Source organism: Blennius ocellaris (genome assembly GCF_963422515.1).
Source record: "Blennius ocellaris genome assembly, chromosome: 23".
Lineage (NCBI taxonomy): Eukaryota > Metazoa > Chordata > Actinopteri > Blenniiformes > Blenniidae > Blennius > Blennius ocellaris.
This window is the reverse complement of record NC_137672.1, coordinates 1,720,414-1,732,979: the sequence shown is the minus strand read 5'-3', so window position 1 is coordinate 1,732,979 and position 12,566 is coordinate 1,720,414. Positions and strand designations below refer to the sequence as shown.

At 42.8% G+C, this 12,566-nt stretch overlaps 1 protein-coding gene across 1 annotated transcript in view; it reads left to right on the top strand.

Moving 5' to 3' along the window:
- ehbp1l1a (EH domain binding protein 1-like 1a) overlaps nucleotides 1–12,566 on the top strand; it is an 80,730-nt gene that overhangs the window by 42,391 nt on the left and 25,773 nt on the right. The window contains exons 11-14 of the mRNA XM_080519055.1: nucleotides 3–149; nucleotides 3,221–3,400; nucleotides 4,070–4,129; nucleotides 4,211–4,304. Of these exons, the coding sequence (XP_080375181.1) occupies nucleotides 3–149; nucleotides 3,221–3,400; nucleotides 4,070–4,129; nucleotides 4,211–4,304 (481 nt within the window). The remainder of the gene's footprint in view (nucleotides 1–2; nucleotides 150–3,220; nucleotides 3,401–4,069; nucleotides 4,130–4,210; nucleotides 4,305–12,566) is intronic.

Here is a 12,566-nt window from a genome sequence, read left to right as displayed (position 1 = left end):
AGCGTCCTGGCAGATTGAATGGCGGCCTCCTAAAGTTCAGGCCCCTCTGGCTCAGCCTGAACTTTCTCCCAAGTTTCTGCATTTGTCTGCCGGTGATCCTCCCAGTGGACCGGCAGTACAGCACAAGAAGCAGAAAACAGACATGCAATGTAAAGCCACTCTGCCTTTGAGCCACGGCGAGCCTTTCATCTGCCTGGGGTTCCTTTTATTACATTTACTTTATTAGACTCTCCTATGTCTAACCCTGGTTAACCATAGATTATGGATTCACTACAGTCATGTGAAAACAATTAGGACACCCTTTTATCAAGAAATGTAATCTTGTTTTTATTCATCTCTGGAAAAGAAAGTGATTTAATTTCAGATGAGCAACAAAAAATGACCCTTGTTTTACTCATTAAACAAACGATATCAACAAAACTGTAGATTCTTATTGAGGAAAAAGTCCGGACACCCGACCCACCAATACTTAGTGTTTCCCCCTCTTGCTGAAATAACTAAGTCCTGGAACGACATTCTGTCTTGTCTCTGATGATGTCAGCAGCTCACCGTGGTGTTCACTCTATGTTCAGCAGTCAGGAGCACACAGACCACGTCACTGAGGTTATTAAGTAAGACGAGCCTCCTTCAAAATGCTCAGTTCCATGTTCTCCTCACGTCTGTCTGATTTTATCCTGTTGAATAAATGTGGGGTGTCCTAATCTATTCCTCACAAATCAGTGCATTTTACATTATTTACATTTTAAAGGAACTTTTAAAAAGTATTGTCTTCAGTTTTCATTGCTTTTTAAAAATATTAAAAAAAAATTTAAACTATTGTTAGAATTGATAATAAATATTCATACAAATATGTAAAAAAAAACCAAACAAAAACAAACTCAGGCTTTTGTTGGGTGTGCTAATTTCTTCACATGACTGTATTTGAGTTGAGGCTTGGGAGACTTCCTGTTTGCAGTTAGCATGTTCAGCCTGAGCGTGGCTCTTAAAGCATGTGTTCAAGGTTGAATGGTGACTGTGTCCCGAGCTGGACGACTCCCGGGCCCATGCAAGTGTCACATTAGTCTCTACTAAGACATTTTATCTCCCTGCACCAGTAAAGTCTTTACATTAAGGCAGGAAGCTGCAGCACCCAGACAACTAACCTCACTGGGGCTCAGGGAGAACATGCAGCTCCTCCAGAGAGGACCTGGACTGACATTGCCCTCCACTGCCCTCCATGGTGTTTCAGTCAGGACCAGCAGTTTCAAGCCCCCACCCCCCACCCCCACCCCCCACCCCCACCATCACACATTATGTCCTACAGTAAGACTCAATTCCAATCCAATGTAAGACCACTATGATGCATCAGTACTTAATGCCAGCCAATCAACAACCACACCACATCAAGACTCCACTGTGCAGCTTCGCCATCACCTCATCTTCCAGTGTTTCCAACAGATTTGCACGGAGGAGAGGTGGGGGGGGGGGGGGGGGGGGGGGGGGTTCGGGACCATGTGAGTCTCGCGCACTACTGTGATGCAGGCGTGCCTGTCTGTCTGTGTTCACGGGAGACACCACTTTACAACCAACAACAGCACTAACAGTAGGGGGGGTGGATAAAATTAGAATTTGCATGTAACAGGTTTAAATTGACCTTATTTATATACAAATCACATATATAATATCATTTTTTGATTTTCAGGTTGCTACTGCCTGCTACTGGCCATATAAGGAAAACCGCGTTTTGGGCGAATTTCTCGAATTTTGCCACTTTTGACAAGTTTTGTGATTTAATGGCTCAACAGTAACGTATCATATATTACATTCACACATTTGTCATGCTAATCAATGTTTTATTTGTTTATTTTAGGTAGAAGTAGCCAAGTTTTCAGAATATTTGCCACTGTGGGACGAAAGAGAACAATGCTAACACCAGAACAATTTGGCAACAACCTCAAGATAGTTTTGGGGAAAACAACTGACAGATCCACTGTTACCTTGACAGAATTCCGTGCCGCGATGGAAAGACTGTCTGTTCAGCCATTAGAATCATTAATAATGTGCATGCTATTGATTTTTTTTTGGTGTGTTCTAGTATAAACCATACCTTTTAGTTCATAAATAAACAAAATAAAACAAGTAATCACTATATTTGTACACAATGTTGAGACAGAGTCATTGTCCATTATCATATATAGCTGAAAAAAGCGTGCAAAAGTGTGATATACGCAGTACATCAAAACATGCCAGTAGCAGGCAGTAGCAGAACCAAAATTGAAAATGCAGGTTACTTGTGTGTTTTATATATAAATAAGGTCAAAATAAACCTGTTACACGAAGGTTTTGGGAAAAAAGGTCATTTATCCACCCCCCCCCCCTACTAACAGCAGCGCCAATCTAATCCAGAGGAAGTTAGAAAAAATTTAAAAAATTGCATCACCATCACTTGCATGCTGCACAAAGCCTTTGTTGGTCTGAGTTTAGCTCATCATTTCTGCTGTCGGTCTTCTTCTACTCACAATTTACATTTCTTCTGCAAACAGGCACCTTGAAAAAGGCCCTGAAGCAGGTCCTCTATGTATCATGACCTTCATGTTCAATCAGCCTCCATCACTCCAGAGGAGCTGATAATAACAGAGTCATCACCTCCTGCCTATGAGCCCATGAGCCAATCAGTCAAGCTCATTTCAACGACGACACCCAGACCAGCACTAGAAACTCTGCTGGCCCTAAGGCGGTCCTTCAATAACACATCAACATCTGATTGGCTGATGATGCTGTCACTCAACATTTCCCCCAGCAGAGGAAAGGAGCTGTGATGCGTTTAGAGGACATAGGAGATTTGAGCTCCACAAAATAGAACCAATCGTCTTCTGGATAAAGTCACTAATTGATTCTAGACACAGATTTCAGAATCACTTTTTAATTATAAAAAAAAAAAAAGAAAAATCCTTTTTGACAGTGCTAGCCCAGCTGCCCCTGACTGCGCACCACTGCAGTCATCTTATTTATAGCGATTAATGCTTATATAATATAATAGATGGGAAGTTGTTACTTTACGAATCTGTTCTGTTCTGCAACATTTGCACAGTGAGCATGAGAAGCATGTCTGGTTGGTGCAGCCTGCGTTCCATATCTTTTTTCTTGTCTAACTCCTGTCTGGAGGTATTCCTCACGTATTGTCACTCACATTTCCTTCATCTGCTCCATCCTTCTTCCTCCTCCATGGTCTTCCTCCCAGCAGCTCCAGAGGGAAGTGGATGTGCTCCTCCCTGGAGACCTCTGGCCATTCCTCCAGCAGAGGCCCTGTCACTTCCTGCTCCTCCCTCCTCTGGGCCTCCTCCTCCTCTTCCTCCTCTTCCTCCTCTTCAGTCTCACATGTATCATTCTGCTGCAGTGCGCGCCAGTGTGCAGGATGCAGGTACAAAAGGAAGGATTACATCTGCAACTTTATGTCCAACAAAGCTCCAAAATGATTTTGCCTTCGGATTCAGAATGTTTGGCCAGGCAGCATGCCTGAAGCTTCACAACTACAATTCACTGGATGTGTTATTATAGTTTAACTGTAAGATAAAACTATGAGTTTTTGCTTCTTTGGTTTTTTTTTTTTAGCCTGTTTAAGAGTTTCTGCCATTTATGATGTTAGGACTCTAATTTGTTTTTAACTTTAGCTCGTCTTTGTGTTTTTAGTCATTGTTTTAACCCTCTGAAGTAGCTAAGTTTTTCTTTATTCATCCAATAAGTAATTTCAGCATTAGTCATTGGCGCTATTTTACATTTTTTTAAAGAATTGTTTTCTAACCAGGAGATGAGTCATTTTAAAATAAGTTTGCTATACAGATAAATTCAAAGGAGAAATTTTTTATTCAAATCTCATTTTCTGAAATGTTCAGGGAACCACTGTCAAGGGACTGCAGATCCACATACACAACCCTGTAGAGTCTCAGCACTCAGGCCTAAAGCTTCCTCTTCCTTCAACACATATTTGTCTCCACCTGCTGGTGGCTCGTATTAAAGCAGTTGGATTTGACTCTGCACTGTGACGGTGAGGTACAAGCCTCACCTGTGAAATCTTCTCCATGCTTTTCAGAATTCAAGAGACAGCTGAGTACTCTCAGTGAAGAAGAGCAGCAGTCTTCAGCGCCTCCATGTGAGCATCACGTAGTACTCGGTGCAGTTATACGTGTGCAGTGAGCACATGACTGACTCGGTGTTGTATTGTGTTGCTCAGCCTCCGACTTCAGAGCTGCGGCCAGCTTCAGATCAGAGCTGACCAGAAGAGGAGATGCTCCCTTTGGAATGGAGGTGGTGAACGCATCAGCAGGGTGAGCCAGCAGACACCACAGGCCCACTTCCATTGAGTTTGGATGTGGTTGGCGTGGCTTTGAAGTAATGTTGCATCCTGCTAACTGTGATGTTGTCAAGCTGTATTCCGAAATGCACTTCACAAGATCTCATTTTTCTTATTCAAAACTAATTTGTTTTTGTCATTTGAGGTCACTGTGGTGTACCAGGCAAACTTTAGTTCAACCATGGTTCTGAAATACAGAGAAAATCATGTGCAGCCATGAACCACAAAAGCAACAGTGCAGCAGTCTATATCAACACTTGTGCAGCACTTTGTATTTGCATATTCTGCCTGCTGTTAGGATATGAGGGTGGATTGCCAGTACTGTTTGTACTGCTGGTGTAGAGGGGGGAACAAAAGGCCACAAACACAGCAGAGACCATAACACACTGCTGGTGTTGACTAGCAGAACAAGTCAAAGCTGAACTAAGCATGAGGCAAATGGCTTGACCTTCGGACAACGACTCAGCAGAGCTCTTCATCATGATACCATCATGAGTGTTTTCTCTGGCGCTGCAGCCTGGAACTTGTTCACCTTCTGCACCAATCAGTGGCGTTACTTTGTGGGTGTGGATGCAGGTGAAGCCATTGATTCTGTTTGGATGTCAATAAGATCTTCAATGACGACTATGTCTCTCTATGACCTGGGAACACCTTGGGGTGCCACCGGAAGAGCTGGAGGAAGAGTCTGGGGTGAGGGAAGTCTAGGCAACTCTGCTCAGACTGCTGCCTCCGCGACCCGGCACCAGATAAGCAGCAGACAATGGATGGATGGATGATCGTTTCCTGCATTATTCCAGACTCTGATTCTTCTCCTCAATGCAGGGGTGATTTGTGATTTGCACCATCTGGGTGGTAATTGGTCGAATGTTCTGTCCACGAACATGTGAATAGGAGGAGCTGGGGATCAAACCATTGACCTGGAGATAAGCCGTTGAGCCAGTCTCCCTCCCAGGTCACTGTGGTTGAGAATGTTCCAGAGTCGTGCTCGGAATACATTGTGCTGATATTCAAACATTTCAACCTTGATATTTTCTAAGAGATGACTAAAGACATATGGAAACTAGAGGAAATCAAAGGTTGTAGAGACATCCATCATCCATCCATCCATCCATCCATCCATCATCCATCCATCCATCCAGCCATCATCCATCCATCCACCCATCATCCATCCATCCATCCATCCATCCATCCATCCATCCATCCATCCATCCATCCATCCAGCCATCCATCCATCATCCATCCATCATCCATCCATCCATGGGAGAAAAACGATCTACCACACGTCTTTATGCAGCTTGACATTATTGGTTTGGTTTGCCAGTATGTATAAATACAGGATTCCTTGATGCACCGATAAATGTAGTTGTTACATTAGTGGTTCCCAACAAGTGGTGGAACAAGTGAAGTGCAGGCTGAGCCGTGGGCTGATGGCTCCCAACACAGTCCCGCCCAAGCCTTCCAACCACTGGGATCTGTTCAATTCAACAAGACCCAAAAATGACTTATTATTAACTGTGAACATGAAAATAAACAAGGCACTTTTAGAAAATCACACTTTAGTTCTACTTAATGTTTTGTACATCAACATAGATAAACCGTGCTCGTGCTTGCAGCCGTCTTATAACAATCATGATAAGAACTAACAACTATCATTAACCCCCCTGAAACTCCCTTCCTGGTTCCCACATGATAAATCATAGACTAATGAGCACGTTATTTTTTTCCTTAGCAAATACAAACACTCAATAGTAGATGCAGGCAAAACTCAAAGTCATAAGATGTTTGTGTTGCTTAATTCATCATAGAGTCAAACAATCGCAGTGCAGCTTCGACAAAAATCTTGTTAGCAGCTCCGAAAAAACATTAATCAAGTCAAAAAAACACTTTGCAAGTCAGCTGAAGGCTTAATTATGCTGGCGTTGGATGCAGATATGCATGAAGCCTATGACTCTCCCTTTATTTTGAGGTGTTTCACTGTCCTGCTATCGTCGCCATAAAAGTTTTTTTTTCCCATTTTCTAAAGAGCTTTTAAGAAGTTTAATATTTGTTTGCACAACATTTGTGATGAGGAGATGGACTGAATGCCAAATGCTCATTTGACCGTCTGAAGTGCAAACATCAGTATTGGTGCTGATGCAGAAGCATTGATGAGCCTGGAGTTGTGCAGCATGGCTTGGCTCGCCGTTGTTTAATCTGACAAGCCTACGCTTTGCACCGTTGTCATTTCAGAAACTCCCGACTGGTTTGGCATGTTTAAATGAGTTGTGGGCTAAAAACAGAACTCAGCTGTATTTAATTACTTAAAGGAACAAAAGGCTCTGGTTATTGATATGCAATAACGAGGTGATATGTTATTGGTTAGAATGATTCCAGAGTGCTCCAAGTTATTGTAGGATACAAAGGACATGAAATACATTTGTTTTCTATTTGTAATGTAGGATGGGATGCTTTGGACCAAAAATAAAATAGAAAAAAATCCCTATGGGGAAAAAAAAATTTTCACGGTCAAAATTGGTTGACCAACAACTCTTTTCAGCAGCACTGATAGTATAATTCATGATGTATTGCAGGGTTGTTAACGTGTGGGACAATGATCCCCTCCATGGAGTTGCTGAGCTTTGTCTCTCGCCAAATAGCAGTGATTGTTTAAATGATGAACCCACTGATGTGTTTTACATCGTATGTTAAAACACATCAGAATCACATTCAAAGTGATTTTTATATTGTCTGCATAAGTGTATTATTTTTAGGGATGCACTGATACAGATATCAGTATCAGGTCCAGTACTGCACAGAGTACTCTTACTTGTAGTTGTATTTGTAAAAGATCCCCAATACAAAACAGCGAGTATTGCGTGGCGTCATCTGTCAGCATCATCATATGCAAGACAGTACGAGCGACGTCTGCGGTTCGAAGATTCTTTAGTCTTAATTAGAATGACAAGAGTAAGACAGACGGTAAAGCTTGATGTCATTTGTTGGTTCAACCTCTCAGCACGTAACTCCGAGCCGTGCTAAATGCTAAATGCTAAAGAGTTTCAGGCCCACACACCACTGATGCTACATGCTACATGCTAAACATGATTAAAGTCTAGGGGTAGCATCACTAGGATGTGAAGATTTGTGTTTTTTAATTATAGCTAAGATTTGTCATATTCGCTCGATCAAAAATTCTTGCTAAACATGACTAAAAGGTTGCATGCCTCACATGAAGACAGCCTCTTTTGCTTAGTTTTGCACTTTGCAGCAATCACGGTCAAAGCTTCCTGTGATGCTCAACAAATAAATTAGTTTTCTCTGCCGCCTCCTGGTTTAGTAATGCCTCTGCTGTGTGCACCTTGAGACTCGCACTGAACTGGTAAAAATGACTCCCTGTGATCATCGTCATTGTAAAGACACATAATGAACCCATAAAAAAAAATCTACTTTCCAAAATCAAACATTTATCTAACTGCTTGTGTCCATGCTGATGAATAATTGTCTTTAAAGGATTTGAAAGTAAGTCAATCAGAGTCATCTTGTTGCACTGACTGCCTGATCTGACAGTTCTGCATGCAGCATTCACGACAGCTTTGCTTCTTGGTGCATCCTAATCATTGCAATGAATTGAGAGAAACTCAGTTTGGTCCGTGATTGTTTTGGACATCACATTTGTGTAACTCATGATTCATGTAGTTCAGTGTTTTATTCATGGTTTTTTCTGTTGGTGGATTTCTGTGACCCTGGCCTGGATTATGTTGATTTAGTGAAGTAATAGTAATAGTAATCATCTCATCTGCATTTGTTTGTCCCTCAGACCTGAGAGTATGGCCTCATTACTGGCCCTTAGCCCCAGAACACCTTTAGCCCGACCAGAAAAATATGTTCAGTGGCCCAAAACCCAGACGGATGAGGCTGAATTAAGCCCAACAAGAACTGTCAGCATCCAGCCATCACTTCCTCCCTGCACCGCTGCACCAAAGCAAAACCTCTATTGGAATGATCCAGCACCTGCTTCAGTCCAGGAGTCTCTGTTTGAGCCAAAAGGCCACTTTTCCCAGATGCTTATTCAGTCAGATATTCAGAAAGCTCAGCCAGAGCTGGTTCCGCCAATGCCCCATTCTCCTCCAGAGTCACAGCCTGCCTTGGCCACTCCACAGGGGCCGTTGCATTTGCCTCAGGTTGCTGCAACTTCTGCCCCAAAAGTGATAGGACGAAATGCGAATGACACTGGAACAGTAACTAGGAATTTAGGGTAAGTGTGGCATCTTATGCTGTCAGTTTAATTCTTTTAGTCGTCTTAGAATTGTACATAATTGTAGTTTCTTTAAACTCAAATGTCTCTTGTTGTGACATCAATATTTGGTGTAATCCTTCAGAAATGGGATCATGCCGTCCTCTTGTCTCAGAGAGTCCAGGTCTGCCTCTCGTCCAACTGTGATGAAGAAATCCTCAGAACCTCAGTGTGGACCACAGTCCATCATGGTTATGGATTCTCAACTGGAAAAGCTACAAAGAACCCCTTCAACCATCAAGACTGCTGTTCCAGTGGTCGGTATACGCAACACAGATCCTTCAGTTCAAGCAGCTTCAAGATCAGCACAGGAGCCCACAACAGGCATTTTATCAAAACAAAACACGACAAGACAAGAACCTCTGACAAACTTTGCACCACCTTTCACGGGTTTGCTTGGTTTGGATTCAGTACCTTGTATGAAGGAGGAAAGACCTACAAATTTGCCGTTGTGTAACAAGAAGCCACTGCATCATATAAATGTGAGCGTTACGCAACAATCTAAACCCCAAAGCTCCGTAGCTGTTGTGGATGAAAAGTCTGTCTACATATCGAAGATGGAACTTGGTCCTTTGAGCCCCAGAGGAAATCCCTTCTCTCTGTTTCCATCACTTTTAAATCAAGAAACCCCTGCAGAAGTTACAGACATCAAGATGCGCTCAGGATGCCCACAGTATTCTATGATTTCTGGCATGCCATCGATACACCCCTCACAGACCAGAGAGTGGCCAAATGAAAACAGCCCATTATTACAGAGGTTCTCTAGCAAGGGTTCAGCATTACTTCAATATTCAGATCATGTAAATCCTTTCTATGAGGACAGCATAGTATTTGCAAACATGTTTGCCATATCACCAAACTGTTCCCGGTTTCAAAGTTCTCCAGGATTCCCAGAGACTTTGAAATATGAGCCAGATATAAGACATATTTTACCCACATGCCCCAGAATCTGCAACATTCTGGGAGTAGCTTCAATGGAATCAGTGACAGGAGATGAAAACATTTGGGACGAAGGTTCTCTGTGGAGAAAGCCGATACAAATGAAAGAAACTGTTGTTTCAAACCTCAATGTTCAGGTACAAACTGTCAGTGACTCCAATATGACTGAGATGATGGTCGCCATGCTGCCCACATGCCCTAAAGAATTGAGTATTCCAGGGTTTCCTTCTGCTCCGAGGCAGAAAGCTTCAAACCCTCCAGAGATAACCTGTCTTCTAACTACATGTCCCAAACAGGCTTGGATCATAGGGATGCCTTCTCGACAAAACCTCACGGCTTTCAATAATGACTGGCATCCCTTTGGGGGTATTATTTTGGAGAGACCAATAAGATGCTATCCAGTTTTGATTCAAGAGAAGTGCCCTGAGGATATGGAACATAATAAAGCCATGGTCAAATTATTACCATCTTGTCCTCAGAAGTCAACCACTCCCGGCTTTCCATCGGCTCCACACAAAGAGCCCAGTGCAGTTTGTTTCCCCGCTGGATCAAGCCAAGATCCTAAAATAGAAGACTTCTTGTTTACTTGTCCCAGAAAAACGAGAGTCATTGGTTTGCCTTCAAACGACCCACTCAGTGCTCATTGTGAGGGGCTGGTTATACCCAGGAATATTTTAATGGAGAAGCAAATGAGTAAAGGTGCAGTGTCTATTGAGAATGCTTTTCCAACTGCTGCCCCGGATCAACACAAAATGGAAATTTTGAGTTCAGTGGCAATGTTGCCCTCGTGTCCTGCAGAGTCTTCCATTATTGGTATACCTGCAGGGCCCCAAAAGCTAAAGCCCAGCATTGTGCAGCTTGTGGCTGGCATCCCTTGGCAGACCCAAGTCCCTGGCATGCCCTCTCAATACCAAAGCAATTTACTGAACAGTGACTGGAATGTTTTGGTTCAATCAACTAACAAGTCATTTAAGAAAAGTAGACAAGCTTACATTGCCCACTGGAAATCAAAAGATGCAGAATTGGTCAAAGGTACTGTGAAAATGATTTTAGTTTGCCCACAGAAATCCAGAATCTTTGGTTTCCCTTCTGCTCCTCAACAAACGCCCAGCATGGTCAATTTAATGCATACATGCCCCAGCAAGAGTGGAGTCTCTGGTTTGCCTTCAAAGACTGGGTCCAAGGTTGGCTTTTCCAGTGATGAGGAATGGTTTCCACAGAGGCTATGGTGGGAAATTCCAGCTATCAAAAGGGAAGGGCAGATGATAAATGCAGCTTTGTGCTTTGATAAGAATACGTCTAAAAGCATGTGGAAAATGTCACCTTCTTGTCCTGAAAATCCAAATGTGGCTGGTTTTCCTTCTGCTCTGATGTTGACATTTGCTGGTAGACCCACTATGGTGAGTTTATTCCATAGTTGTTTGAAGGGATCTGGAGTTCCCGGAATGCCGCTTAAAGAAACAACCAAAGATCAGTCACAATGGCTCATGGAAAGAAAGTCACTGCTCCTCCCCAGGCAGCAGAAAGCTGCAGTCATGGTACAATTAGATGAGATCAGTGAGTTCTATCACGACTATGACATGATTATGAATATGTCCTCCATGCTGCCGTCTTGTCCACAGATAGGCTGTTTACCAGGCTTTCCATCAGTGCCACCTCAGGTGTTGGAAAACACACCAAGTATGACATGTGTGCGACCTACTTGTCCAAGACAATCCAGAGTTTATGGGTTACTCTCTCGATTTCACACTGAGTCTGTTGAAGAAGAATGGAGTGTTGTAAGCAAAAAAATATTATGGAAAAGGCCTGAACCCAAACCTGGAAGACCAGAAATACATACATATAAAATGGCTGCTAGAGAAAAAGCAGTGGTTAGAATTATGGTGTCAATGTTGCCACCTTGTCCCAAACAATCTAGTATTCATGGGATTCCTTCAAAGGCAGGAAACATGTCAAAGCAAACTCCCAACATGTTCAAATCATCATCCACCATCCCAACATGCAGTAACGTTCTGGGTCTCCCAGCAAACTGCAATACAAAAGAATCAGATGGTTGGCATGTGGATAAGGATGCAGTTTGGAAAAAGTCACCTGGAAAAACGTTTGGAGTTCTTTTGAATGATTTTGCAGTTGAAGAAAAGCCACACATGGACAAAGAAATAATGCTAAGTATGCTTCCATCATGTCCATGTCAAGCCCTGAGCCCTGGATTTCCATCTGCTCCACGACACAGAGGCGTTAATATCACCGTTGAGTCAAAGTCAGACATGGTACGGATGTCGAAATGTTGCCCCAAACAATCAAAGATCATCGGTTTCCCCTCCAGAAGCTCAACGTCTCCTGACCCTGAACTATTTTGGCCTGTGGTGATAGGAGGACACTGTGAATCCCACCGAACCTATCATTCTCATCGCAATGAAAACATAAAGGCAGGAGTGTCTTTTGAATATGAATGTGTAAACAGTGAGCTGAGTTCCAACTTGACCAATTTTGACAAACTTCCAAATATTGTAAATATCGTGCCTTCTTGTCCAAAAGCAACTTTGGTTCTTGGGCTACCGTCAACGCATGAGCACCTTTCGGGACATGGATGGCCATTCCAAACCACACTCTTGGTGACGTTAGGAACACACAAGGTGGTGAAGGACAAAGAAAATATATCCAATCAACAAATTTTACTGAAAGAACAATTGTACAGTGAGGTTTCCATGGAAGGCATATCCAATAAAGAGGTACTGGAAGATGTCAAACAGAGTGCTAGAATGGAACTATCAACATATCCTGTTAACTCTAAAGTCAGAGACTTACCATCATCAAAGTCTGAGACCTCAGGAGTCAACAGGATTGAGATGTTTTGGGATGAACAGCACCAAACTCAAATAAAGCATGACACAAATGAAGCAACATCTCCTCTGCCCTCGCCTTTGGGAATGTGTCAAGATGAATGTGGCACTTGGACCCCTGTTGAGGAAGAAACTGCTGTTGTAGAGAAAGGGTGAGTGAGTTGGAGAGTTTCAGTTCTGT